Source organism: Fusarium redolens, assembly GCF_020744475.1.
Source record: "Fusarium redolens strain MPI-CAGE-AT-0023 chromosome Unknown BKA55scaffold_3, whole genome shotgun sequence".
NCBI classification, from domain to species: domain Eukaryota; kingdom Fungi; phylum Ascomycota; class Sordariomycetes; order Hypocreales; family Nectriaceae; genus Fusarium; species Fusarium redolens.
In genome coordinates, this window is record NW_025763666.1 from 282,542 (window position 1) to 310,270 (window position 27,729).

The following is a 27,729-nucleotide window of genomic DNA, read 5'->3' on the forward strand; positions in this document are numbered from 1 at the left end:
TGAATACACACGCAATGATGCCATATTCCCCATATAACACCAGCAATGCTTGTTGTCTACCACCGTACTTTTTCTCCCTTCTTGTTCCTCAGCTGGCCGCCCTCCGTAAGAGTCTTAGCCTCGGGTTCTTCTGTGACTTCCACTTCACTGGGATCGTTGGTGGCCCACGCTCTCTCGATACACAGCTCAAACGGACCGTCAACACGATCTGTTAGTCCAATACCCACGGTCAAGACCTTCTGTCGAAGCATCTCAGTCTGAGGTTCCACCACAAAGCCATGATTCGTCCTGACAAAGTCGTTCCATTTTATTAGCACTGTTTCCCATTGGCCTGGCCGCTTAGGGAATAATCGATGTTGATGTAGATCTGATGGCTCGACACTCTCGGTTTGTAAGTTGACGAAGTAACTGCGGCCATCCGACTTGACACGGAGGGCGAGGTAGATGTATGGATCAATATCCCACATGGAACGGCCGAACGCGGTAGGTCTTTGATCTGGAGATCGGAAGCCGGAAAAGCCAGTTCGCTGGATGTTGGGGCGGTCGGAGGGGAGGCGAGTAGAGATGTTGCCATGAAAACGGGCATAGGCGGAGGGTATCTTTGGGTCGTTGTTGGTATCGTCGGACTTGTGGAAGTCAAAATTACTCTCTGAGAAGCCACCGATGGTCTTATCAGTCATGACAATGCAGTCGCGGACGCTACCGGGGGTGTTGAAATCGTAAAGAGGCTTGGGCTGTGTAGCGCCTTTGATGGCCTCGAAGCTCACAGCTGCGACAGTTAGCTTCCATACATTCTAGAGTTTAAGTACAAATTACCTATTTGCGTGCGCCGCTTGAGCTCATCCATACTCCGGCCGAAGAAGCCTCTTGAGAGGAGTGTTTGTGTGGCCCTCATGATGGGCAATTTTGGTGTTTAGGTATGATATCGAGTTTGAAGCTGTCGCAAGCTGTTTTCTAGAGCCCAATTGGCTCACCGAGAGCCTAATAACATGAGATATAACCAGAATAACGGTGCAAGGGCTAAAATTGACCCTTTGGTCGAGTATCAGGCTGTTGAGCTATGATGTCGTTGTAAAGTTGCGGTTCTGCAACTGGGGATATTGATAATTTGCACCTGTCTAGTATGTGCCAATTGGTTCAATTCAAGCTGGAGATCCCCCACATTTTCACCACCCAACGCTGCATCGGTCGGCGGGGCATATTTGATCCGTCATCAGCCCAGAACCCAAGAAATTCTTCAACGGCAGAAGACGTAGTTTGCCGAAGCCAGCTCGAGCTCGATAATGACCCTGCGCCGCGGGTAACCACCGGGTGTCCCTATAAACCTTTCCCACGTCTCGATTCTCTCGGTTCAGCAAATTCGTACAATAAAAGGTTCGCCAATGTCTTCCTCGGCAATGGCGCTACGCCCGGCCGCTCTGCGCCAAAGCGTTCTCGGAGCGGCGAGGGTGCAATGTCGACACATGTCGATGCCCTCAAAGGGAAAGATTCTTCGAGAGATGCAGAAGGCGGCTTATAAGGATACGAAGAAGACGGATACTCAGTCGATGTCGGCGATTCAGAAGAAGGCCAACGATGAGTACTTTAAGGGTGGGGGCGGTCCTTTATTTCCTGGTGAGTTATGATGAAGTTATTATAGGACCCCAGACTTCTCGAAGCGCCAATTGAGGCTGTAGACAAGTAATTTAAACCAGGAGAGAAGACTAACAGCGCAAAGGCACATTTGTCTCTCTCCCCTTCTCACGATACCCCTCTGGCGCCTCCAACCTGTTCAACTACTCATGGTACCGGCTTCGACAATTTGGATTCGAATACTTCTCCCTCCTCCAGATGAAGCTCAAGTCTATGCCTGACTGGACAACACGGCCCAAATGGAAGATCGCCCGCGGCAAGATTGCACCCACAGCGAAGAACATGTACATGGAGATGCTCGGGGCCTTTGCTGCCGGTGACAAGGCTGCTGTCAACGAGCTATGTCTGGGCCAGTTCGGAAAGAAGCTCATCGCCGCTATCGATCGTCGAAACCCCGCTGAGCGTGTTACATTTGAGCTTGTCAAGCTCAATTCGACATGGGCATACCCTCGCGTGATGGCACATCAGGTCCACAACGTGAATCCTCACGACAAGGAGCACAGCACAGAACAGGCTGTTGTTGCGATTGCCTCAACACAAAAGGTAGCAAAATACAAGAAGGCCACCGGCGAGCTCATCCCCGGAAGCACAAAGGTGCAGGACAAGATGGAATACGTGGTAGTCTCACGACAGATCAACGAGAAGACATTCCAGGCTGGACCATGGCGCATATGGGGAACCATTTCTCCAACAACACTAGAAGCGTTCCAGGAGGAGCAGGATTGGATCACCAGGGAACAGGCCAAGCGAGCTGGATGGGAAGGACCTCTGAAATAAAAAGGTGCAATTGTATAAATACGCTGTAATGCTCATGATGTTAGTGAGCGGAGGAGGAGGAGACATGTAAAATGAGAGTGTGTATTGTACGATGAGCATGTTTTGTACTATTATTTTAGAATACCTTAGCATTGAGACCGGCGAACGGACAGCTATCAAGTACTTCTCCAATTCAGTTCAAGCGATCAGTTGCTGATATGTGTGATGGTGCATTTGAGAGCATGTTTGAGGATTCAACGCGTAGAAGGTGACATTGAAGATAGTATTCTTGAGAAGCGAATGAGAAGAGATCAATTGATTTGGTATTGGATATTGTACAGTGGTGTTTCTGCTGGATCATGAATTATTGGGGATGCCATTTACTAGATTGTCACTGTGGTATCCCTGGCGTCTTGTTATATAAACTGAGTGCTATCGCTAGGCAGTTTATGGCATGTCCTGGCTCCGTTCTTATCAGGACAAAATAAATGATTAATCTGGCAGACATAGTAATTCTCATGCTATGCGAGTTCTAAGCTAGTGCTGCAGGTCGGTAAAAAAGTTGTGGCATGGGAACTCCTGAGCTGAAAGATTAGGCTTATGCTAAAATACTGGTATAAATATTCTTGATTGACCTATCGATTACTTTTTGCTAAACCTTCCAACCACGAAACCGATATTGCATCAAACCCCCAATTGATTGCCAAACTTTTATGATAGAACAGAATCCAAAGGCATCTGTTTAGTGTCCCCTTTAAAAGAACTTGCCAGGGGTCGAAGAAACGAGGTTCTCAGTGGGAATGTCCTCCTCCGTGCTTGAAGGACGAAGGTCCACGGGACGATCCAAAGCATCAAAGCGATGTCCACGGATCTTAGCAGACATGTACTGGTAAGAGAGACGGAGGACGAGAGCACCACAGCCCCAGAGAAGACTTCCAACAGGGGCAGCGACGAAAGCGCCAAAGGCACTCCAGTCATTGCCGTAGAGACCCTTCTGCACAAGGAGAAGCTCACCGGCCTCCTGAGCGTTACCGTAGTAGATGCATCCAAAGATGAAGACGGTCAGGATACCTCCAAGACCACCGACAACAACCTCAAAGCCACGCCACCAGTAAAATTTATCGACGAGACCGATGACCAGGACAGGAATTGTAGCAGCGGAGATGAGATCGGTGATGAGCCAGATCTGAAGAACGGAGGGGGCCTTGAGAGCGATGACGATGACGGGGATGATGATGAGGACGACAAAGGCACGGATGTACCAGATGTTGAGCTTGTTGCGGAAGAGATCGTTGGAGCCGGAAGAGACCATAGCAGACTGAAGACTGTCAAAGGCAGCTGTGCTCATGGTGACGACCATGACGAGAACAATGCCAACAACCCAGCTGGGAAGGGTCTCGAGGAGCACAAAGAAGGCGACTGAACCAGAACCAGCAGCATCCTCAAGAGACAGAGCTCCAGACCAAACGGCGATGAGACCAGTGGAACCAACGAGAGTGAGGATACACAGAATGACGATCGTGGCGATGGTGGTACCGATTCGGAGATCCTTGTCAGTCTTGGAGGCGAAAGTTCGAAGCCAGAAGGAGGAGAGGAAGAAGTCGTTGGTCAAGACAGCAACAGGTAGAATGTACAGGAGCTGCCAGCCGAGGAGGTTGGACTTGGTGAGACCAGACTCCTCGATGAGAGGTCGCTGAATCTCGGTCTTAGCGCCAATGGTGATGGCGGCTATGATGACGAGACCGATGACCATGGTACCTTGGGCAACATCGGTGATGAACGAGATTCTGAATCCACCAAGGGCTGTAGACAGTTAGACAAGCCATGTAACCGCAACACAGGGAAACTCACAGGTATAGATAGTAGTGACAGCGCACTGGACAATCATAACCGGAAGAGGCTTGAGGCCAGTCATGGCGTTAACAACCTGCCCAATAGCCGACAGCTCACCAACCATGTACAAGAACAAGGTCACAAGAGACATGAAGCTCAGATACAGCATAGTGATAACACCGTATCGCTGGCGAGTCCACTCGGTGAGGACGAAACCCTCAGGGCATCGTCGTCGAATGATAGGGCCGAGGTATCCAAAGATGAGCATAGGCAGCGACGACGCAAGAGCGTAGACGATCATGCCCTGGACACCAGAAATGGTGGCCAACTCGGGATACGAGAAGAGAATACCGGATCCGAGAGCTACAAGAGTCAGTTGTCATTCCAACGTTGAAAAGGGGGGGGGGCAGGGGATAGATTGGAGCGGCAACACTTTTCCCACGCAAGCATTAACTTGATCGAGTATTTACGGTACAATCTCAGCTTCGTCGTCGCACGCCAGGATCTCCCCAGAAGGGACATGTCTGCAATCGCAAACACGCTCCGAGGTTGGATCCAGACGATACGTCAACTCAGCGCCCGTAGTGAGCCGCATCCTCTCCCCCCAGCCTCCCGAGATTGCCTCTCTGGAGCAGGTAGTTCGAGTAGCCGAGCTCAGTTGAGAGTGACCTCAACTGAGCTGGATGGGGTTAGTAGCAACAGAGTCTGAGAGCAACTCAGGAGGGGAGGGGGAAGAGAAGGAAGATCTTCTTTCAATGTACGAACCTGCTCGTTCATTTTCTGACTGGTATATACTCGACCGAGAAGTGTCAGGTTGGAGTCTCTGTGTGAGGTCTCACAGCCATGTTCTTCGTTTTTGCTGACATGTTGCAGTTTGCCACCGCTCCGGAGTGCTGTAGCAAGAGCTCTTGTGGCTCTACTCACCGGAGGCGATGAAGTTGAGGGCCAGAGGGAAGGCTGTTATTGTGGTTAGTTTGTGTTCTTTGTAGTGGGAGCTGAAAACTGAGATGTTTGTGAGTGGAGGGGCAAAGTTGCCTTGTCACCTCTCACAAGCATCTTGTAACTGGGAATTTCTAACCCGTCTGAGTTCCATTTCCTGAAAGGAAATCGGCCTTTGACTGATTTCTCATCTTCCAAGCAATGCCAGTTCCCATCAGTCTGTTCCGAAAGTCAGCTTCAATACGAAAATATAAGCGATATCGGATACGAACAGGAAAAGGGCGTAAGTGACATAGATGACGGCATTGGACGCCGTGTACGAGGGAAAACCCATTGTGAGTTAAATCAAGGCGACGATTCTTCGTTAATGAGATGCGTCCAAGTCGTTTCTCAATGGAAATTGTCAATTGACGATGTAAGTGAAGAGGAAGAAGAGTGCGAGAAAAATTGCAACTCAAGTCAATTAAAAAGTCGCTCCTGGTCTGGTATGATTAGCTAGCGTAGGAATAGAACCTCCTTCTACACCCGATCTAGTAACGTTCTATCGCCAAATTGACTGCATAGAGGAAATCTGGACCATCAAATGCTTGTCGCTTTTACTACGGAGAGTGGGGGTCACTGTAGTATCCATGGGCCACTGTAAACCGCATGATCATGGCCCACGATGGATGATCGGCCGACGCTGAATTTCCCTGAGGGACATCATATCATATCATATCATTGGATGTGGCAACTTTCGGCCCTTTTTGTAAGTCTCAGTCATATCGTCACATCATCACTCATTCATTCATTCATTCACAATTGCGTGCATTCAAGAAACAGGGACAAGAGTTTTGGTGGGACAAAGTCCTATTAGTGGGATTGCTCCCTTGTTCTCTTTTTTTGTGCTTTTCTGGGAGGTTGACAGTATAAATGAAGAACAGGAACGAAAAGAAAAGAAATCGTCAAGTAAGCAAATCCGTACATAGACGAGAAAACCACAGAGACACCTCGTCTCTCGTATCTGACCGTGGTTCCGAAAGCAATCCAGTCTCATCCAACCCTGTTGTGTCGAAGATCTGTTCTGTCTAAGGGCATCCAAGCCGATATGATTGGTGTGATGTGATGTCTCTTGTAAATCTTGTCGTCTGTCTTTGTGCTGTGGCTCGGGGAAATGCATGCCTAGCATGCTGGTGCGGTGATGTGCCTGGCGGGGAATTAAAAAACAGGTGGCCGGTTGCGAAGGAAACTTTTTGAGAAACAAAAAAAAGTCGTCAAAGAGCGATCAGGTCGAGCTTTAGAAATGGCAACTGAGCCTAGGCTCCTAGGCTCGCATGGATATATAGCTGTGCATAGCACTTACAGGCTGGAAAATCGAAAGAAAAGATGGGAAATGCCGAATAAAGGCGCCAAAAAAGTCGAGCTGAAGGGCCAGGTCTGATGGTCCAAGAGTTGTTGAACACTTAGATGCCATCTGCTGTATACCTGGATATAGAGGTTGTGGCAGGGCGTCTGGACGTCTAAGAGTTGTAGCGACGGTAACGCTCTGCTTCCAGTCGCTGGCGGCTCTGGTGGTAGGACTCTGCTGGTCCATGGGGAGCGAAGTTAGAGTGGGGCATACTGCTGTAATTCCCCTGGTAATGCATCTGCTGAGGATGCGCGTACGAAGCATGGCGGCGACCTTGGTACTGAGGTCTACCATGGCTTTGGTATGGGTGGTTGCGAGCATCTTGGGACACATGCATGGGCTCGTGATACTCGCGTTGGTGGTGTTCATGGAAGGGCACCTGAGGTTGCCCCTGATACATGAGGGCGGGATGTGGGGGAGGGGGATACGGAACCTGGGATGGTCCTGGGCCTGCGTACTGATGGTGAGAGGGGCCCGGATACATCTGGATAGGCTCATGGAACTGCGGGTGAGGGTGATGAGGCATGTCCATGTATGTGAAGCCACCAGGAGCGGGAGCGGGAGCCATCGCTTGAGGCTGCATGGGCATGTAGCCCATGGGTGGCATCGGAGGAGGGTATTGAGGGACCATGTGCGTGTAGGGCATAGCAGGCTGGTACATAGGCTGCTGAGCAGCAACGATAAGCTGACCCTCAGGGGCTTGCTGAGAAGCAACGACGAGCTGGCCTTCAGGAGCTCGCTCGGTGGCATCGCTCTTGCGAGACTTCCCACTCTTGCCACGAGGTTGGACGGTTTCGCGAGAAATAGGTCTGCCGCGCATGTTCTCCTCAGATGCATAGGTTCGCTTGAGCTTGGCCTGGTACAAGAGGTTGCGCTTCAAGTTCTCCTCGGACAGATGGCGACGTCGAATAAGGCCTCTCTTGGCCTTCTTCTTCCGGGACCCCTGCTCGTCTTGCGAGCTTCCACTCTCGCGCCAGGTGCTGTCGTCGCTCTCCGAGAGGTCAAGGGGAGGCAGGTTGTTCGTAGTGATAAACATGGACACAGCACGGCGGTGTCCCTTGCCGTTGGCCTTGTCTTCGGCAGCAACCTCACATCGGACCGCGGCAAGTTCTGCAGCAGGCGAAAAGGCCGTAACCCGCGAGTGTCCGGCAGCAAGGCGGTCTTTGAAAGCCCGAAGGTTCGGTGGACTGAACTCCGCGGGAGGTGCAGGTATCTGAAGGGGAATAGGGGATGATCCAGCGTGGGATGGCAGGGTGCTTGGAGAGGGCGCGAAACGAACCATGTTTCCAGACTCAGCGGTGGGAGGGTACTTATCAGGGGATTGGACGGGAGTGACCTCGTCTAATCTAGTGTTTGGGACCGCCAGCTTTGGAACTGGCAGCGGTCGTGGCTGCACCTTCGCTAGCTCGAGTACGTCTTCGGGTCGGTGAGTCTTAAGAAATTCTAGTTCTTCTTGAGACAGACCGGTAGTCGACAACATGCGACGATGGGTGCTTGGGGCAGCGGCCGTGGAGGCGACGCGAGAGCCAAAGCGACGATGAGGACGCTTGATAGGGCGGAGAGGTGAGGGATACATGCGAGCATCATCCACGTGACCAGGCATGCGAGAAGAACCAGAGCTAGACATACGAGAGGAGCCAGAATTGGGAAAGCGAGAACCAGAGTCGGGCAGACGAGTGCCAATGACTTGGGAACCAGTGACACGAGATTCAGGGGTGGGCTTGGTTCTCTTTCGTTCGACCCGAAGGAAGCAGCCTTCAACTTCTTTGCCGTTCTTGGAACAGGTGTTAGCAGACATTCGGTACGCACTCAGAGCCCAACGGAAGACAAAGGAAGAACTTACGAATTCTTCTATGGCTCTGTCAGGGATATCAAACTCGTCGTACTCGACGAAAGCCCAAGGGTGAGGGACTGGGACAGTTAGTTGAGACCAAGCTCAAGGACTGGAGTTACTTACGACCACCGTCCTGGTCAGGGGAAATTCGTAGATCAACAGAACGAACATTCCCACAGATTCCAGCCAGTCGGTAGACCATAGCCTCGTCAGCGTAATGAGGCAGTCCGCCGAAGAAGACTGAGCGACAGTCCTTTTCGTACATCTCCATGAAGGTCTGATCGTCGGCTGGGCGGTCAGAACGCTTCTGAACCATCTTGGGATCGAAAGCCATGATGACGAAGGGCGTAGTAGTACCGATGTCCTTGAACTATATTAGCTCTACGATGAATGAAGTTGTCTAAGATCGAACTTACCCGAATGACATCGCGTTTGGGGTCAAATCTAGAGAACAGAACAAGAAGACTAGGAGGAACGGCGAGCTTGGTCTGAGCATCGTAGTCAAGAACATCGATCTTCTTAATTGGTCCATGGCGGGAAAAAATAGAATGAGCCTCCTCCACGCGAACGGGGCGAGTGTCTTTGCGGAAGATGATATAGGCGACTATGAGAAAGTTAGCATCTGGACAGAAAATTTTGCCAGGAGGACGCACGGTTTCCGCCGCACTTCTCAACTCGGATAGGACGGCCATGGATCATATCTCCACGGGCCTGACGCACCGCAACATCGGCGTGCTTGATTTGCTAATAACAAGTTAGTTCACCATGCGTCATAGAGGACTGATGGGCTATCATGGTCGACTCACAGTGTATTGAACAAAGGCCATAGGCATGTGTCTGGTGCGGTCACGCTTGACCTTGACGAAGACTGTGCCGAACTTGCCAAAATGCTTGGTAAGAGAAGCCCTCAAGGTGAGATCATCGACGTGTTGAGGTAGGCTGAACTCAAGGTCAGTACACGAGTTACACGACAAGCAGACAAGTTACTCACTTGGCCACAAAGAGACAGGCATCTCCAGGGTAAACAGCCTGAGCGTCGAACTCTCGGGGGATGTTGGCAATGGCATCCACGTTAGCTGGTAGAGCGGCGACGGTTTGGACAACTTCGTTCATGGACATGAACCCGCCGGCGAGGGCTTCCTCAGGAATGAGCATCTGGTTTGCCACAATCTGAGCGGTAGGCTCTACGGCCCCTGAGTAGTCGGCGTTGCCTTCTCTTGCTTGATTAGTGTTGTTGTAGGGATAAGAGCTGTATCCAGGCTGAGCGACATCGTCCTTCTGGACAAGAGATGGCATGCTGTTGACTTCTGTCAGCAAAGTTCAACTTGAACTCGTTCTCAAACCAGTGATTACCTTTTGGAGTTAGAGAGCGGTCGGCTAGGAGAGGCTGAGCTTTGTTAGCATATCTGTTTGTTCCGGAAATGGCAAAAAGAATCAAAAAGAAAGCTTGTTCGGGAGAAGCCCCTGAGCTGCTTGCTCGCCAAAAGACACGAAAAGGGGCTACCCCAGAAGCTGCCGCGACACTACGAGAGTAGCCATCGACACTCCAAGAAAGCGCGCAGATCTTTTCTCATCAAAGCAACTTGAAAGACATGAACAAATTTCAAAGACGTTGGCCGCGAGAAACCAGTGTCTTCTACAGAGATCAAGCCACAGCAAACCCGGCTTCGTGCTGAAGGAGAACAAGGAAAAGAAACAAGAGAAAGAGGAGTAGAAGAGCTGATGTTTGCTTTCCAAGACAATCAAAAAGAGATGGGGGGATTCCCAAAGCGATAGAGCTGCAGATTCCAGAAACGAGTGTCTTCGCCACAAATCAAACCACAAAGACCCCGACTTCGTGTCGAAGGCGAAACAAACAGAAGAGAGAGAGGAAGGAGGAGAAGCACTGGTATTTCCTCTTGAAGATCATACAAAAGAGATGAGAGGATTTGCAAAGAAGTAGGCCTGCGCGAAACGAGCGTCTTTGCTAGAGATCAAACCACAGCGCGAAGTCTGGCGCGCTGAATATGAACAGGGAGAGGAAACAAGAAGAGGAGGAGAACCAAGAGAAGAAGAAGAAGAAGCGCTTATATTTTCTCTTCAAGAGGGTACAAAAGAGATGAGGGGATTCCTAAAGAGATAGACTGCGCGAGATGAGCGTCTCTTGACAGGTTGACGCCAGAGATCAAAACAAAAGGAGCCCGACTTCGCGCTGAAGAAAGAACTGATGGACGAAGGAAAAGCAGGAATAGAAGATAATAAATAATGAGAAAACGAGACTCAAGAAGCCAGTGTGTCTTCGCTAGAAATCAAACAACCCGGCGCTTGTGCTCGCGGTCAAGGTAGAGCAGGGAGAAGAATCAGAAGAACAAGAAGGATATACTTACATCTGGGAGAGCCATCACTCTCCGAGTCCTCCTCGTCGCCCGAGTAGTGCATGTTCAGGGCAGAGAAAGCGTTTCGAAGCGTGCGGTTCGTAGAAGCGGCTGCATGCGGTGTTCGGTACTCAGGTGTCGACATGATGATGGCGGCACCGAGGGCGAAGTGACGTCTGATAAGTAGCAACACGATGATGTTAGCTTCAGGTTGAGAGAGGAATGTTGGAAGGAAGAAGAAGGAAGTGTGGGGAGAGGAGAAGGAGGATGTGGCTTTGATGTCTTGATGAGTGGGGGTGGGGGAACAGTGATTCATGAACCCCCTTCGCGAATTGAGGTCTAGTAAGTAGAAAGACGATGAGTCGAGCTTCAAGTTGAGATGGGAATGTTGGGAGGAAGAAGAAAGAAGTGTAGGCAGAGGAGAAGAAGGGTGTAGTTTTGATGGCTTGATGCGGGGACAGTGATTCATGAACCTCGTTGACGAATTGAGGTCTGACAAGTAGCAACACAGTAATTTAAGATTCAAGTTGAGAAGGGGATGTTGGAAGGAAGAAGGAAGAGGTGTAGGGATGGGAGAAGGAGGTGGTGGTTCAGTTGTTTTGATGAGGGGGGGAACAGTGATTCATATACCTTGTCGGCGAACGGAGATCTGGTAAGTAGTAACACAATGATGTTAGCTTCAAGTGGAGAGAGGGATGTTGGAAGGAAGAAGTGTAGGGAGGGGAAGCAGAAGGAAGATGATGTTTTGTCTTTGATGTTTTGATGAGAGGGGGGCTAGTGATTCGTTTACCTCGCCGGAAAAATGAGGTCTGGTAAGGAGTAACACGATGATGTGAGCTTTAAGTCGAGAGAGGGATGTTGTAAGGAAGAAGAGAGAAGTTCAGGAAGTGTAGGAAAAGAAGGAGGTGGTGGTTTTGATGTTTTGATGAAAGGGGGTAGCGATTCACTTACCTTGTTGGCGCGCTTTTCTGCGTTCTTGCTTGACTTGAGAGATGGGAGCGATGGTATCACTATATACCCTTCAAGTCAGTATTTATCGTGATCTGAAGTCTGTTTTGTTTTGTGTGTTGTGTTGAGTTGAGGAGGTGAGGCTCATGATCTTCTCGCGAGAAGACACGGGGGACCAAACGAGCGGCAACAGGTAAAGGGGCAACAGCAGGTGCCAGAACGCGATGAAACGATGGTTATGATGCAATAACCTTCAATTCGTTAATCATCGTGATCTGAAGCCTGTTGTTTGTTGTGTGTTGAGTTGAGAAGGTGAAGCTCGTGATCTCCTCGTGAGAAGATGCGGAGGTCCAAGCGAGCGGCAACAAGTCAAGGGGCAATAACGAGCGCCAGAACGCAAGATGATGAAGACGGTGAGATGGACTTTAGCTCAGTATTTATCGTATTCTGAAGTCTGTTATGTGTTGTGTGGTGAGTTGCGAAGGCGAAGCTCGTGATCTCCTCGCGAGAAGAGAGAGAGGATCACGCGAACGGCAACGAGTGAAGGGGCAACAACAAGTGCCAGAACGCGAGAAAACGATGAAGATGATGAAAATGATCTTCTTGATAAGAAGGTATTCGATATGAGCTGTGATATGGTGGCGTTGTTGAAAACAAAGGACTTACCGTGCTTGTTGTTGGTGATGATGGAGGAGAAGAGGGGGAGAAGTTGTGAGCTTGGGAGCGGGGTGGAGATACAGTAGAGAGCCAGGCCCCGGTGAGCACATCGGCGGTAGGGGCACGACACGGTGAAACATAGGATCCAGGGGTAGGGCAAGTTCAGTTGTACTGTCTGTACTCCGACTGCTACGACAGATCACTCTGGACCTACGAAGAATGAAGATTTGGTGATGCAAACTATCAGAATATGACCCCTGGTGCTACGAATACATGTTCAAACTTCATTTATGTGATTTAATGTGTTTGTGAAGCAGCTATGGTGTTGAAGCGACATGGCATCATGCCGGATACCGACGTCGGCGGGTGCGGCGACTTCTCGCATATGGGCTAACATCAACTGTTACACGAGAACTATGTCCCCTGAATGATGTCTCTTAGGGACTAAACTACTAAGGTTTGCGTAGACTGCATGTCATAGGCCTACAAGAATTCATGAGTCTTGCAATGCCATAAGTATACCCATATACCTACTCCACTGGAAGTGTACCTGAAAAGAAACTGTGTTTCTAACTAGGTTGAAATTCTATTGTCTTCTGTGAATGCATATTTGTGAATCGTAGAACTGCAGGTAAAATACTAAATGTCAAAGAAAAATAGCAAGACAAAAGAATGACAGGCTGCAAACAGCAAACACTCTTCAACAATCCTTTGACCTGCTAGCATTTTGTTTCTGTACTCTCACCAGACCTTTGTGACGCTGTTTGTACTGCCCATGTGAAATAATTCCGCTGATTTCGTGAGGTATCAATCTTGGACCCATACCAGCCATTTTCAGGTCTACAGCGCCTAGTGGTAATTCCACCACCTTGCACCAACACACCATTATCTATCCTTCCCATAAAGATCCACGATACTTCTAAGTCTCTCAAGCATGCTCTATCATTCTTGGAGCTTCCGTATGTCTTCATGTTGAAGATCACTCAAGTTGGCGGTGGACGACCCTCCCCACCTGGCATGACGTTACACTACATCACCACTGTAAAGATCCCTCTGCAGTCTTCTCATGTACATGAGAACTCTCTCGCATTGTCTTATTGACTTATGATAGCCATGCCACTTGCTGTTACTCTTCAAAAGAGATACCAGGGGCTGATGTCGACATCATGCTCCTGAGGCGCTACCGACCGCCGACCGGGAAGAACCATCAGCAGCTTGCACCGCCAAGTCAAGATCAACACATCCGTCTTCCTCGATCAGTTACAGACTCAATATTTAGTGAGCACTCAAGCGCTCGTCGCTTCCCAGGGGTTGGGCGATAATCCGCCCGAAAGGCGGCGAATACTGCCGTGTGAGTCCTCTGTAGCCATCGCCAGCCCTTCCTTGGTCGACAGTGAGCTTGGTTTCACTCAATAACAGAATTAATTATCTCAGAGGTAACGTGAAGCTCGCTGAGTCTGCCCGGGGTCAACACAAGTGCAGAGTGCGGCCATTGGGATCAAGGCGGCGGTTGCTTTCATAGAGGCGTCAGTCGAGGTCTCGGTCTCCTCTTCGTACAACTGAGGGCATCTCACACCCTGAGGCTCTGGTGGGTAGTATATTGACAAGGACTTCTAGCAATGCAGACTCCCATGGCCCCTGGCGACACAAGACGGTATAGCATAAGCTGACAGTTGGAGACACCCTACAGCGTCCCCGATACCCCCTACCCAGGAGCACTGGACATGGCGCCTGGCCTGCTCTTAGAGATGCAGACAGCAAGATCTGATGAGTATGACGGCCATCCCTCAGGGGGGTCGGTTACGTTGGGTTGAGTTTGTAAGTTGGAAGCCTCAGTCCTCTCCTTGCCTGTGGAAACGTTGTCTGACAGTTACTTTTATGTCCAACGAGCAGCTCAAGGAGCTTAGGAACAGTCGGATCATTTCCACGACAGACACACATTCATTGTCTGCACCATCGGACACCCTCTTATTACAAGCCAAGAAGAAAGACCCCTGAGCTGCAGGCAATACCGATGCGCACCGACTCCAACTCATTGTCTCCCCCTTTGGTCCCGCCAAGGCGGCTTCGTTCGTCCTTGAGCGCATGAGAATCATCGATGACCAGATCGCCGTCTGGGTATTCTACAATGACTTCGCTGGAATCGTCTTGGCCAAATCCATGACCTTGGGGCTGGAGGGCCGGTATACCGCAAAGCTAAATCCCAAGACCTGGCCTTGGTACGATGGACAGAGTCAAATTGCTTTTACACTTAGAGCTCACTGAGCTAGTCGTTGTTCACAGCTTCGTTCAGCGGTGGCTGTGACCAAGGCAGAGTGAAACCATGGGATCTTACAACAATATCGAATTTGACTGTCAGAAAGTGAATGGCTTCTCCATACCCTTTGTTGGATGAAGCGTTGAAAGCAATAAGCTCTCCAGTACTCTTTGGAGGACATCCAGGTTTACCAAAAGACCCTTCAGGGGCTCACGACAGAAGCCCAAAGAACGGGTTATGCCTCTGACTAAACTGACGAGGACACATCAGTGATACCACAGGTTCGTGTTATGTTTCATACACATTCGGCCCTCATACAATCGCTTCAATACGTTCTTTGGCATGATCCTTTTCTTTCAAGGTTGCGGAACGATTTCCCTTGGAGCTTTAGAAACCAACTCACTCGGCATAAACCATTGCTAACCATTTTCTCAGGGGCTTGTACGCTTTGGCCGTTACTTTTCCGACAAAAGATTCCCATAACCAGTCTCGATCCCCCTTCGTTCACGAGTAGCACCAACACCGTCTAAACCGAGTATCCCAAGAACTAGCTTATTTGTCCTGAAGAACTCGCGTCACCAGGCTCGCTGAAATCATTCAGGACCTTTCCGGCTTTGAGAAATTATATGCTCATGAAGAGCGCTCAAGAAAGGCTATTTGTGTGAGAACCTCATATATCTACACGCCTCGCCCAACACTCAGGGGCTGGCTTGTCTCCGGACTTACTATCAGAGGCGCTCATCAAATAACTCGAAACATTTTGTTCAGCCAGGCTTTCTCGCCCTCTTTTCTCATCTTGTTGAGAGCGAGTAAGGATCTCAGGGGTTCCACGGTGAGGCTCCATTTACACACTCAAACTATCTTTCACATTGCACTCAGTAGGCGGCCTCAAAGTCCATCCACCTGTTATCCTCAATACTTTCCAAAACTCAATTTCTGAGCTAACGGATGTTGTGCAGTTGAATCCTTACAGCTGCCCGTCAACTCTGAGAAAGAACGCACCCTGAAGAACCAATCCGAGAATCAAACCTCAGCACATTACTTCTGGATGCGACACATACCATTGAAACATGTTACGACAGTCGATTAGATATCAGGCTCGAGCTACGAAGCGTTTAAAGAAGTCCGGGCATCAGGCGGCCAAAGTTTGAGGAACTGGTCAGCCATTGCCTGCCTACAAGACATTCAATGATACTATAATCAGGTCAAAGAGACTTGGAACTTATCAAAATGCTTGTGTGTCCATAGAAATATGTTTGAGGTTTCTGTGGGAGAAGCTTTTCTGTGCCTCCGAGAAGGAGCGTTGTCTACCCCTGAGTTGGCGACATTCTCCAACACTTATCTTCTCCAGTTTCATAGCTCTAACTAACTTATGTGCCGAATTCATTCTTTTGCCGATTAAGACTCATACTATTGTAGGATGGCTCTACAAGATTCGAGTGGCATCAAACCCCGCTCATCTCCTCGGAGGCGCTTGGGAAAGGAGTCGACATGGTGCTCCCTCGGTATGAAGCACGCAGGATACCCATACAGAGAACTTCAAAGAGAGAGTATATCTCAGTAAGGCTCTTGTGAGTTTAACAGACACCGTGTGCTTCAGCTTCAGACTGCCAACAAGCTCACAAACAGCACGGTATTCCAAGATCAGTGGTGTTTTTCGTTATCCTGTTCAGGGCCCGTTACGGTTTCTGTTCGTACATACAACTGACGACTAATCGAGATACAGATATTGGAGCGCTGTGGTAAATACATTAGCTTTAAAGAACCAATATAGGGAAAAAGCAAGTGGCCAAAATGTGAGGATGTATGAGGCACAGGGCATTCGAACAAAGTCTCCTGAGCCTTCCCAATCGAACCAGACTGGGAGATTTTGAAGATGGTTTGATCAGAAAATGTTGTCTTCTTTCGAGTTCACTATCCCTGGTTCTCATCACGTCTAGGATAATTTGGCCCATGCTGACTTGAGAAATGTACGGCAGTAACTTCCCCTTCTTCCGAAATCGAGATCGATATAACGCTCGAGCAATTCACCTTCAGCTCCCTGGGAAACTCAACACGAGTATTCTTCCAAGAAAGCCTTGTTGCAGTCCTATCAAATATCCAGACACCCAGAAACGAATATTCGTGGTGTCTTCTACTTTGCCCCCAGCGGATTGTCCTGGCGGCTCACCCTTTCCCCCTACCACCCTACGAGAACACGGCAGAGCGGATCAGTTCCATTCGAAACCTGGCCTCGGACTCACTAAATACCACTCGAGCTCTGCGCAGCGAAGTTTGGTCTTGGGCGCTCTTGGTAGGCGTTGCATTGCTCGAAGACTGGGCGTGCTCATTAATGGATACAGCCCACGACGTCCACGAGCTTTCCTCCGAGCTGACAGTGGTCCAATTCCATCGTGAGAATACTGAATTATGTTACCGCCCATAGCAAGGCTTCAGGGATGTGCTTGCTTCAGCGCGCTCTGAGATTTCACTGGCATTGTAAATCCAAGCGCATGGATGATGCCAGAGACCATTCAGCTGCGACTCCATGATGGAAGGAAGGAAACCGGGGTTCATAGAATCGGCTACATCGTGATAGAGATGGAGGTAAAAAATATTCTTAGTAACCGTCATCAGTTGGAATTGATGCTACTGGTTGTTGCCACTCTCCGGCCTTCAATTTAGTTCAATGCAAGTGAGCATGTTCGTAACCTAGTATCAATAGACAACAAGAAAAAAGTACCGATATGAACTTAAATCATCCCACTTGTAAAAGGACCTTCTCCTTTGTCATTGTATAATTCAGCTAATGAAAGCCGGGTGAGAATGCGTGTAAGTGAACTGGCACCTTTTTTTCTCTAGGGTAAGCATTGGATCTCGACATGACGGAGGCAACCACCAAATGGACCAAGTAGAACAAGTCCCTGGATACTCCGTCAACGCCCATTCAACAGTGTACCAATTGGGATCTGGAGCCAAAAAAAAACCTAAAAACTTATGTTATGTGTTGTTTGTCGCGTAGTATCTCGTAGTTCATGGATCTTCAGGAAATGAGCCAAACGGGGTCAAAAGCTTGGTTTCATCACTACTATGTTCGGGATGCAAAAAGGCTTGAGGCCTTTGATCAAAGGACCAAAGAATGACCAGTTAAAGAGACTACAGGGTTCCCCATAACCATCAGAGACCGATCTAGACACTTCTGGTCGAAATCTCAAAATTTCCTCAATCCCCGAGCCTGTATTGGATCAAACCTGGAGTGAGAGACAATCTCTCGTGTAAGTATGGAGACCGGCACGAACTCGGTGATTATCTATCTGAGGATATCGCGCTTGGTAATGGATATCAAACAGCGAGGGCCGCTTCATCATCAGTTTCCACTTTATGGGATTTGATGACAAAAACAGAGAGAGGTCAATGCTACTAGATACGAAGCAAGGGAGATGAGATGGGATAGACGGGACCTGGAAACTTGGAAGAGGTCACAAGAACAGAATGATGCATGTAAGGAACTCGTCGTCACTTCCAACTTTTGAGCTGTCCCTTGTGGCAATGGAAATGCACGAGGCCATGAATGAGCTGCATACTCTTTATGGTGCGTGGGTCAGGGACCAGGGTAACAGTGATGATAACATGGACATTATACGATTGAGCCGAGGCATGAGAAAGGGTCTCTTGAGATCGTTTGAAGCTAAGAGATTGACAGCTGCCTAGAACTTTCTGGCGCTTAACCCGCGGCAATGGTAAAGATGAGACTGAGACTGAGACTTCACTGATGGAAACAGTGACACAATCGAATGGATAGAAGGCTTCGATTCCAGGGCGGCTTCTTCCATCTTCCCCACAGCGGGCACCCCTCCCTGGAGCCCAGATGCCAGAACACTCAGTCGGCATCCAATGAAAGTTGCCCGACGCTAATCGCGGATACTTACCCGGGTCGTGTCTTTCCAATCTTTAGGTTTGTTGCTGCAGGGCGCGGATCATGGGAGTGCTCGCCCGGACTTCAGATACAGGGGCGCTTGGTCCTTGGGCCGCGCTTTCCAGTCATTAATTCACATTCTGCGACAGCCAAGCAGGGTCGTGCGTACGACCTTACATGCAACTTCCCTACTTGGGCTGGAAATGAAAGGGAAGGCAAGAGGGAAAAAACAAATTGCCTTACCTTAAGGCTGGCTTCTCGGCCATTAGGGAGGCTCAGCCTCAGGACATTCACGATCCGTCCCGTATTTGTCTTGCTTCATCTGCTCCATTCTCCCCTTGTCTCACTCAAAATTCATCTGTGACGCATTCACTTGTGGCATCTTTCATCCGTCACCGGCCCTTCGTCTTTCCTTTACAAGCGCATTCGTACACCGTTAATGTGCGGTATCATCCAGTTCAGCTTGTCACACGGACACTTTGTCAATTCTGACTTGACAAACAAAAGAGAAGCCGCCGAAACTACAGTCACCAAATGGACAAGCCTCAAAGCCCGCCAGTCACACTTATACCAGTCCCAGTCGCCAAATCCAGAGACCAACCGATGGATCACGTCTTCAAAGCCGTAAAGTGGTCTGAGGAAGAAGATGAACGGCAGCAAAACGAGAGACGCTTGTAAGTTCTTGCTCTGACTCCTTCTTGAACTCGTCTGACATTGAGCTCAGATCCCTCGAGGCCCAAGGGCAAGACAAGGTCACCCGCTGGATGAGAGACGGACTACAGTACGGGTAACCCCATCTCTCATGCGTCTCTACCTGTCTTTTTCATTCTCTGATGATCCCCAGGGTTCTCTATTGCGATCTTCTGCCAGACATCTCCAGCGTAGTACGCCCAGTTGACAAGTCCGGCAGTTACATGGGCATGCTGCCATGGTGGAACCCGGATTATGAGTCTAGTACAACTCTAACAACTACCGAGAGAGTTTCCCCGATTCCCCAGGTCAAGGCCCCGTTGTCTCCTGATGAGCAATATACCGACGACATCAAACGCGAGAGGGCGTTCCATGACCTACTGACCAAAGCTGGAGGACGCCCCTGGTATTCCAGCGAGCTCATTGACCAAGTCGCCCAGAATCCAGAAAACCATGCCGAGCTTCTTGAGTACTGGAAACAAGACGCTGCCGGATCAGGGACGCAACAATGGATGGTGTTTGAACGTCAGTTGGAAAGGTGGAACCAGTTTTGCCGTTATCAGCTGAGAGTTAGACGAAACCGGGACACATTTGACGAATACCTGGCGCGATGTACTAAGTGCCTCTCTAAACAGTCCTTCACCACGCTACTTCATATGAAACAAGATCCGACAGACCAGGATCCATTATCACAATGGCTTGAGTATCTATGCTTTGAGGTGTCAGAACGCAAAAAGTACTCGTGGTATAAGCGCTATAACCAACAGTATGAAAGCGCCTGGCAGACACTCGTTGACTCCAATATGCTAGAATCGCACGAAGACCGAGATCAGATTGAAGCCGCAGGATATACATCATCACCGGATGGTGAAAGGACCAATCTAAGACAAGCTGTGGAGGTAGCCAGTTCAAGTGTCTTGTTAGCGGAACGGGATCTGCTGAACCCATGTGTCAGGGGAGCAGTAGCACAACGGAAGCTCTTTGAGGCCCAAGCCAAGCTTGACTCTGCAATGGAAGCGTTTGATTATTTCCAACGTCGGAAGGATGCGATCAAGGTGTTTCTCCAGACTACTTGTGCCTATCGCGAGGCAAGGCGTGGAGCCCAGAGGCACCAAGTGCTTTTACGATGGATGCGGCAGCAGGTCCCGTTGATAGAGGAGGATCTTGGTTTACCGCCTTCGACAGAACATGTGGGTGTGGATGACGAGGTGCTTTTGGAGACTGATAGCGACGAGAGCGACGACCAGAAGCTGAGCATTGACTCTTCTCGCACCCAGTTGATGGACGCACTTGCCGGGTTGCAACGGAATGAAAGCAAAAAGCGTCTTGCGAGTATTTCGGCTGAGGTTAGTCGGACGAACAGCAATGTTCCCCCGAAGCGATCCAAACATGTGGGCAATGATCAATACGAAGCGAGATAACAGGAAGAGATGATGGGTCACATTTATGTTTTTATGGGAATCTTTTGACTTGCTGCCGGTGTTATCTATTATGATTTTGAGGAGTTAAGAATCACTTGGATGTACGTGGCATGGTGGGCCTGTAAGAGCAGGAAAACGGAGTTTGGTCAAGCTTATAAGAAGCTGCATTAACCTTGTGAGATATGTGATGCTCACTGGCGATTTATCGAGACAATTTTCAATATTTGCATATATCTGAGAGATCAATCAAACTACATAAGTATGAATTTCTTGGCCGTGAAATTTAATACTCGAGATATCCATGCAGCCATGCTTTGCCACGGTCAACCCTAACCCATAGGTGTGATCCAGCTTCCACTAGCCACGTCGGAAAGGGTCCTGTGTTCCCACTTCCAATGGCAAGACCCCCACGACCCCTGTCGGTTCAATCTGAATTGTGCAGGCAGTTTGCAGCTTGTCCTCCTCCTTTGACGCCATCACCAACAGCTGCCTTACCAAGGCTGCCCCCCCTTGCGTCGACCTGATTTCTCTCCCCTCCTTTTTTTTTTTTGTTGGTCTTTGTAATTTTAGTTCCCACACAATTGATCGCGAATTGCTTCAGATGGCCTGAACGATCGATGTGAGATGGCCAATCCTCCCCCCGTTCGTCGGGGCTCTTCTACAGGCCATCTACCTTTACCTCCACAACCGCTTGCGCCCGTGACCTCGAAGTCTAGCAAATCTCCGCCGCCACCGCCCACGACAACGACAGCTCCTCCTGAGATCGATGGTCCCGTTCATCCTTCTCTTCTCCAGCCCCGTGTCGCCGTCGTTCTTAATGTTCCGAAGCCATGGCACCCGTGGCTTTTTGCCTTGCGGCTCTTCTCTATTCTGCCGGCGTTGTGGTGGGGATTGCCTTCTGCGCTTCAACTGCTGTTACGTGTCTTGCCAGGGCCAGAAATTGTAGTTGTTGTGCCTTCAACGACGGGAGGATCTGTGGCTATGAGTGTCGAGGCAGATCCGCGGTACGCCCTGACTGAGACTGGGCTCGCAACTATATGGGTGCGTTGGGAGATCCCTCGAGGAGATCGAAAGCCAAAAAGTGCTGTGCTGATATGCTCGACGTTGCTTAGTGTTTTGCTTCGGGATATTTATCATTCTTCTTCACAGACTGTCTGATGTCCAGATGGTAGGCTATCCCGTCATTCCTGTTGCGACCTGTCTCGCCATACACCACCATATTAACTAGCTCACAGGCTCATCAATTACACCCCACAAGCAACAATGGTTCGGCTGCTCACAACCAACTTTTGTAACGCATATCTCACTGCGTTTGTGCTCTCTTTCACGGGTGGTTTCCAAGACCCTCGTCTCCTCCTCCCAGGCTGGGTTGGCATAGCCACTGTATGTCTTCCCCGCACACGGCACTCACCGCAACCAAGGTTTACTAGCTAACAACTACGCCTCAGACTCTTACCATGATGTACCACATCACTCACCAAAAGATCAACATTCGCAAGGAGACGTCCACCTCTATCAACGTCTTCTCCATAGCTTGTTCCATCACCATGGTGACTCTGCTGGTACACCTTCATCAGTCCACACCTGACTACCCCCAGATGCCAATTGTAGCTTCTGGTCGGCGCGCCTTTGACGAGGCATCGCGCGTAATCACTCAGATCAGGGGAAGCATCGAGCAGCATGAAGACTTGTAGAACAGGACTTCACAGCTGTCTTCAGGCGAATGAAATGCCTCTGTATTTGTGTATGCATACGAGAGCAGGCGAACCGTTGTTATTTTCCTTAACGAATGACTTTCAGCGACTTTTTTTGTTTCTCTTGGAATTCCGATATCCCCGCCCACGCTAGGGCTGTCCATGTCTGATTATTCTGTGTGGCTGTAGCTGTAACCGAAAACTCATGTATACAATAGTCTGTAATATCCAAGCAGTGTGTAGCTTTGAAGCCTGGATTTTGGTTAGCACGACTCCAGTTGCCGTGCCTTACGGGTGGGCTCTGACGTCAATCTACCACCACAACTAGGATTGAAACAAATTCACATCAATTTTAAACGTCAAGGATTCGGAATCGACTTTGTATTTGCCTGAGACTACTGCGGGGCTTGCCCATGTAGACATATCTGACTAACGAGTGACTGACAAGCCATGTCTGAGTAACAAATGCTTTGCCCGTAGCCTCGTCTTCGTGCACGTGAGCAAGGTGGATGCCGAGAAGCTATCATCCACCTGCTGCAGAACGCGCAGCATAAGAATAAATACTCTTCCAAAAAAGCCACCAGGAGTAAAACTCGCCCTGAGTGGATGCCCGTCGTCCTAGAGTAATCGGAGCCGAGCCTCGGTGTGTCTGTTGCGAGAGCAAGAGAACACGTCCGGAAAAGGCACAAGCCGGGGAGGCCATGCGTCCCTGTCCCTCTACGTCAAGACGCCCGGGAACGGCGACTGACAGGACGACGGGGCATGCAGAGCTTTAGAAACCGTGGACCTTAATGGTCTTGGCATCTAGCTCGAGGCCTTCCTTCTTGTCGATGAGAAATTCCTGAACATCTTTGCGCTGATCACCCTGGAGCTGGATCACCTCTCCCATCTCGGAGTCGTTGACAATAGTGCCATTGCAGGCTGGTTCGCATTAGCCTCGTAGTCGGCGGCGGCGGAGTGTGGAGCTTACCAAACTTCTTCTTGATGACCTTAAGAATCTTCTTCTGGTCAAATTTCTTGGGGAGACCCTGAACAGTGGTCAAAGTCTTACGTCCATTACGCTCTGGAGACATGTTAGCATTGTACGCGAAAGCGATGCTACCTAGAGCCAGGTGTAACATGGATTCATTCAATCACACGGCAATCTCACGTGAGGTTGGTGTGTGATATGATACTTAATGCGCCCATGGCTAGCGAGGCTGGAGTAGAAGGTGACTTACGCTGAATGCGTATATGGATGTAATTCTGCGTCTGCTTGGTTTCTCCGGTGTCCTCGTCGGCTTCGGCGAAGGGGTCTAGTGTCGCGATGGTTAGTTATGGTGTTCCTCAAAATCGTATTTGTTGTGATGGGATATGGAGATGAGTGGAGATTCAACATGTGGCTTGGCGGCAACAAATGCAGGTACGAAAGGATGAGACGGCATGTCAATATCCGATAGTCGAGACGATCCGCGCAGATGAAGACCGGAGTCGGGGAGAAGATTTCTCAAGGGTAGCAGAGACTCACCGTAGGTCTTGAGATTTTCGATGGACATAAACTCGGAGGTACTGGGGTGACCTTGGGAAATGGGTTTTGTAAAGGGGAAGAGGATGTTTTCAGCGACCGCTGGCAATATAGCGCCTCGCTGTGGAAGTGTCGAGTAGTGCGTGTAAGCGATGAGGATGTCTAGCGACGAGGTTTGCAAGGTTGCAAAGTCTTTGGAGTTTGCGGGTATTTGTGTTGGTGACGTTGTTAGGGAGAAGAAAGAGTCGGGAGAGTTTGGTAGAAGGGGGAGGGGCAAAGATGAGTAAGTGGGCTTTAGGCTTTGGTGGGAGGCAGGAGGCAGCACGGGCGTGCCATTGGCTCACGTGTTGGCCTAAATATTCAGGCAGAAAGCCTTGTGAGATGAATTCGGTGAACATCCACTGTTATCTATGAATGGGGCTCTGAATCACACAGTGGCTAGGCGGTAACGCAATGGAAGTTGAAAATAGGTTATTGAGGGCAACTGCGAATAAAATATTCCTTATAATTTCCATTATTTATGTTACACTTTTGTTTATCGATTATTTTCAGAAGTACAAATTAGCAGGCAAGGCATTTTCTGGAAGTTGAAAATCGATGCGATATTTCCCACTGCCATTGGTGCAAGCAGTCATTCTCTCGAGCCGCGATATTGGCCAAGATCTACGGAGTAGCTTACCGGACGCTCCAACCAATACACGGCAGTCCAGCCCAGCCCAGCCACCGTTGGTCCTTTCTTTATTTCGGGAAGCCCGTTGAAAGCGGCAGATGTCTTACCCCCGAATCCAGCTTCCTTTGAATCGCATTCAATCGATTGAGGCCTGTTGTTGAGTGAAAGCTCACCGGGTACCTTATGGCGTTCCGTCTCTAGGCACATATCTTGGAAAGGTAGCATTTGTCGGGCATTTTGTTGGCTGGATGCACTGCGCCTTGGTACATATTGTGATATGATACCTGTGATTTCATCGTCCTGTGCAGTCCTTGTTCAACTGAAAAGTACGGCGTTGTGTTGTATTGCATTGCGTTGCGTTGTATTGAGGCCTCTGATGGTCTAGCAGAAGTTGTTGGTTGTCACTATTGCTGCAAGTCACACGGGCTTCGCTTGTGACGCGCAGGACCACATCCTGACATCCGAAAAGCCAGTGTTGCAATACCTTGGGTTGGATTGATGTGATGAGTGACGGAGTGACTCTTCTCAATGCAACATGTGGTTGGAAGGACGCAACTCAGATAAGAGTCAGCCTTTGAAGCGACACCGCCACTTACCCTGAACTTCCTGATTCGTTCATGCATTTCCTCAGTGACTTTTACCCAAACGCAGTTATTAGCCCAGTTTATGATGCAAACAAATCGCAACAGTGCAGAGAAATGGGTCAGATCAAGCAAGATGTTCTGGTTTTCGAGCCGAAAAGAACCCACCACAAAGGTACCTGCCAGAATCAGGTCAGGGGTGGTAAATATTATAGATCTCAGCAGCGATGTCAACACGGAAGGCTCCTTCCGTGCCGCGTTATGATATAGACAACCTATGTGGGAGTGAGGGAAGAACGAAACAGTAAAGTAGCTGCCAACTCGGGGGACTTTCGTAAAGCAACCACCAAGGCAACATCGGATCACCACCTCATACTGTATTGTACAGACTTACATGGAATGCATAACCTCTTCCACCTTGTTTCATTTCTGTTACCCTTGACCGTGGCATTGCCTTCTCACACGCAAGCTTGGGTTGAGCCCTAGTCTACACCCCGCCGCCCGCTTCCACAGAACTCGGTGCCACTTTTGCCTCGTTTCCCAAGACCGAAGCACATGTTTCTTACAGTAGACTATTTCGTCATTATCAGTGGGTGTTTCGCCCAGCTCTTGGGCCCTAGATCGAACCATCTCACTTCGCTTCCCGGAGCCGAGACTACTAAACAGGGCTTCAAACTTCAGCTGCCTAGATCCTGGGGCACAGCTAGCCCTATTCGGAGGAAGTCTTGAATACGTGCTCGCATCATTCGCGATCTCCACGACCACCGTCACTATCCCGGGGAACTTAAATCCCGGACCAAATCCGATTAAGTACGTTCTGACGGTGGTGATCACCGTAGGGTCAAGGTAACCCTCCGAACGCACCTCATGGCTGCTGGCACCAGACAGTGTCTGACCACTTTTCAGCCTGCATCTTCGGACCTGTCGGCAACCCTTCCGTTTCTGGATATTGACTGAGCATGGAGTTTCAAAAGAAAGCACCATTCGAGCCCGAGGAGTTTCCTCCGGGATCGCCGCCCGTAATCCGCGAACGTTGCGGCGAAGTTACCTGGTTACCTATGTGCCGCCACACATGCACGTTTGAGACTCAGCATTTCGACATGATTATGCTCAACCTTGTTGAGAACCCAAACCTCAACTCCAAGTGGTTATTTCGTGCAGATGTTCTCTTCGATGATGACAGTCAGACTTCTGCCCCTGAAGCTGACGGTATCATCCAAGGCTACCCTTGGGTTATAGACTTCCAAGGATTCAGCCGGCAGAGAACCATTGTGCGCCGATTGATACCCCGAAACACACTTCGCGATGCTCCATTAGACCAGACATGCTCCTTCTATCACTCCAGTAGTCATAAGGATCAAGAAGCTGACGGGGAAGCCACCCCGTCAAGATCACTGGTCGTGTATATACCGCATACCTCCTCTGCTGCAGACCTACCCTTCTATCACCCAAAGGTCAAGGGTATCAGTCAGCTTCATGAATGGGATGTAGCCACCAACACAGGCACCATATCCGTCCACTTTGCACTCTTTGATCCTGAGACAGGCGAGGAAGAGGTCGACCAAGTAAAATTGGGGAGGATTGCTTACCATCTTCTCCAGACCATCCACAAACATGGTCACAGCACCGCTCGAGGCTACGTCAAGAGAGTTCATCACGATGTCATTGTACCCCGAGAGAGGTTTCAGGATAAGTACTCTGAACTTAAGAACAAATACGCCAGAGCTCTCGTCAAGTCCTGGCTTGAGACTACAGATCCCACAAAACATGTGTTCGAGGATCTCGGTATCGCGGCATTTCTGATTGAGCTGTGGAAAGAGATGTACAGCGATGTGGGCTTTCCAGGATTTGTGGACATCGGCTGCGGAAACGGGCTACTGGTTTATATCCTAAGGATGGAAGGATATGCTGGATGGGGTTTCGATGCCCGCGAGCGTAGGTCTTGGTCTCAGTACAACTCACCGTTCCCAGGATCACCCTCTGGGAATTCCCTCCAGAGGTTGCTCTTACTTCCCAGTGTCATTCCCAGGGAGACAGCTAGTGATGATACGAGAGTCGTCAACTCTGAAAATATTCATGACGGCCTTTTCCCTAAGGGCACATTTATAATCTCCAACCACGCCGACGAGCTAACACCTTGGACACCAATTCTTGCCGCCATATCTCAATGCCCCTTCATCATGATACCATGTTGCAGCCACAATCTTACAGGAGACAGATGGCGAGCACCTCCGCCCCGAGACAGGACCAAATCAAAGAGTATGTTTGCATCTTTAGTCGACTGGGTTACGCAAATAGCGGAAGATTGCGGGTGGAACGTTGAGACGGAGATGTTGAGGATACCAAGTACAAGGAACACGGGCTTGGTCGGCCGAGAGAACACAAGGGAGGTTGAAGAGGTCGATATACACGGGATACTGCAGAAGTACGGAGGAGTACAAGGGTATTACGACAATGTTGTTAAGCTGCTCAAGTCGTCCCCCAGAGGACACTGAGCACACCAACCTGAACACAATCTTGTCCACGCTACCTCAGTCAAAGCTGCCCATGGCCTGTCAAACAGCAAATGAACTAGATATGCAAACGCACCTTGATGCCATACATGCGGCGAATGGGGCTAGAAGGGCGCAGCAGATGATCGTCTAGCCGATCGACTAAGTAACTCCCCACCTTCAGA

At 49.6% G+C, this 27,729-nt stretch overlaps 8 protein-coding genes across 8 annotated transcripts; 4 read left to right on the plus strand and 4 right to left on the minus strand.

Annotated features, from left to right (window-relative positions):
- Positions 1 to 56: 56 nt before the first annotated feature.
- On the minus strand, positions 57 to 895 carry BKA55DRAFT_534732 (complex I intermediate-associated protein 30-domain-containing protein; the record flags this gene model as incomplete). Its single annotated transcript, XM_046189620.1, has 2 exons — positions 57 to 769; positions 817 to 895. 2 exons carry the CDS (start codon positions 893 to 895, stop codon positions 57 to 59), a joined length of 792 nt encoding a protein of 263 aa, XP_046053502.1.
- A 332-nt stretch (positions 896 to 1,227) lies between these two features.
- Positions 1,228 to 2,668, plus strand: BKA55DRAFT_556981 (uncharacterized protein). The gene is made up of 2 exons (XM_046191750.1): positions 1,228 to 1,614; positions 1,718 to 2,668. The coding sequence occupies exons 1-2, from the start codon at positions 1,383 to 1,385 to the stop codon at positions 2,407 to 2,409; spliced, it is 924 nt and encodes a 307-aa protein (XP_046053503.1). The 5' UTR covers positions 1,228 to 1,382; the 3' UTR covers positions 2,410 to 2,668.
- Positions 2,669 to 2,999: 331 nt separating this feature from the next.
- Positions 3,000 to 5,632, minus strand: BKA55DRAFT_556983 (uncharacterized protein). The gene is made up of 5 exons (XM_046191751.1): positions 5,433 to 5,632; positions 5,300 to 5,379; positions 5,146 to 5,178; positions 4,240 to 4,584; positions 3,000 to 4,191 (listed from the first exon to the last, which is right to left on the minus strand). The coding sequence occupies exons 1-5, from the start codon at positions 5,492 to 5,494 to the stop codon at positions 3,143 to 3,145; spliced, it is 1,569 nt and encodes a 522-aa protein (XP_046053504.1). The 5' UTR covers positions 5,495 to 5,632; the 3' UTR covers positions 3,000 to 3,142.
- A 1,027-nt stretch (positions 5,633 to 6,659) lies between these two features.
- Positions 6,660 to 10,880, minus strand: BKA55DRAFT_534735 (uncharacterized protein; the record flags this gene model as incomplete). The annotated part of the gene is made up of 9 exons (XM_046189621.1): positions 6,660 to 8,321; positions 8,391 to 8,458; positions 8,505 to 8,745; positions 8,798 to 8,985; positions 9,035 to 9,125; positions 9,188 to 9,320; positions 9,373 to 9,678; positions 9,735 to 9,768; positions 10,748 to 10,880. 9 exons carry the CDS (start codon positions 10,878 to 10,880, stop codon positions 6,660 to 6,662), a joined length of 2,856 nt encoding a protein of 951 aa, XP_046053505.1.
- Positions 10,881 to 19,026: 8,146 nt separating this feature from the next.
- On the plus strand, positions 19,027 to 20,603 carry BKA55DRAFT_685260 (uncharacterized protein; the record flags this gene model as incomplete). The annotated part of the gene is made up of 3 exons (XM_046198764.1): positions 19,027 to 19,166; positions 19,217 to 19,279; positions 19,337 to 20,603. 3 exons carry the CDS (start codon positions 19,027 to 19,029, stop codon positions 20,601 to 20,603), a joined length of 1,470 nt encoding a protein of 489 aa, XP_046053506.1.
- Positions 20,604 to 21,227: 624 nt separating this feature from the next.
- Positions 21,228 to 22,297, plus strand: BKA55DRAFT_685261 (uncharacterized protein; the record flags this gene model as incomplete). The annotated part of the gene is made up of 3 exons (XM_046198765.1): positions 21,228 to 21,607; positions 21,839 to 21,986; positions 22,052 to 22,297. 3 exons carry the CDS (start codon positions 21,228 to 21,230, stop codon positions 22,295 to 22,297), a joined length of 774 nt encoding a protein of 257 aa, XP_046053507.1.
- Positions 22,298 to 23,069: 772 nt separating this feature from the next.
- BKA55DRAFT_685262 (translation initiation factor SUI1) lies at positions 23,070 to 23,832 on the minus strand (the record flags this gene model as incomplete). The annotated part of the gene is made up of 4 exons (XM_046198766.1): positions 23,070 to 23,218; positions 23,268 to 23,360; positions 23,518 to 23,592; positions 23,805 to 23,832. 4 exons carry the CDS (start codon positions 23,830 to 23,832, stop codon positions 23,070 to 23,072), a joined length of 345 nt encoding a protein of 114 aa, XP_046053508.1.
- Positions 23,833 to 26,011: 2,179 nt separating this feature from the next.
- On the plus strand, positions 26,012 to 27,547 carry BKA55DRAFT_501958 (uracil-O(2)--methyltransferase; the record flags this gene model as incomplete). The annotated part of the gene is made up of 1 exon (XM_046186879.1): positions 26,012 to 27,547. One exon carries the CDS (start codon positions 26,012 to 26,014, stop codon positions 27,545 to 27,547), a length of 1,536 nt encoding a protein of 511 aa, XP_046053509.1.
- Between the last annotated feature and the right edge of the window lie 182 nt (positions 27,548 to 27,729).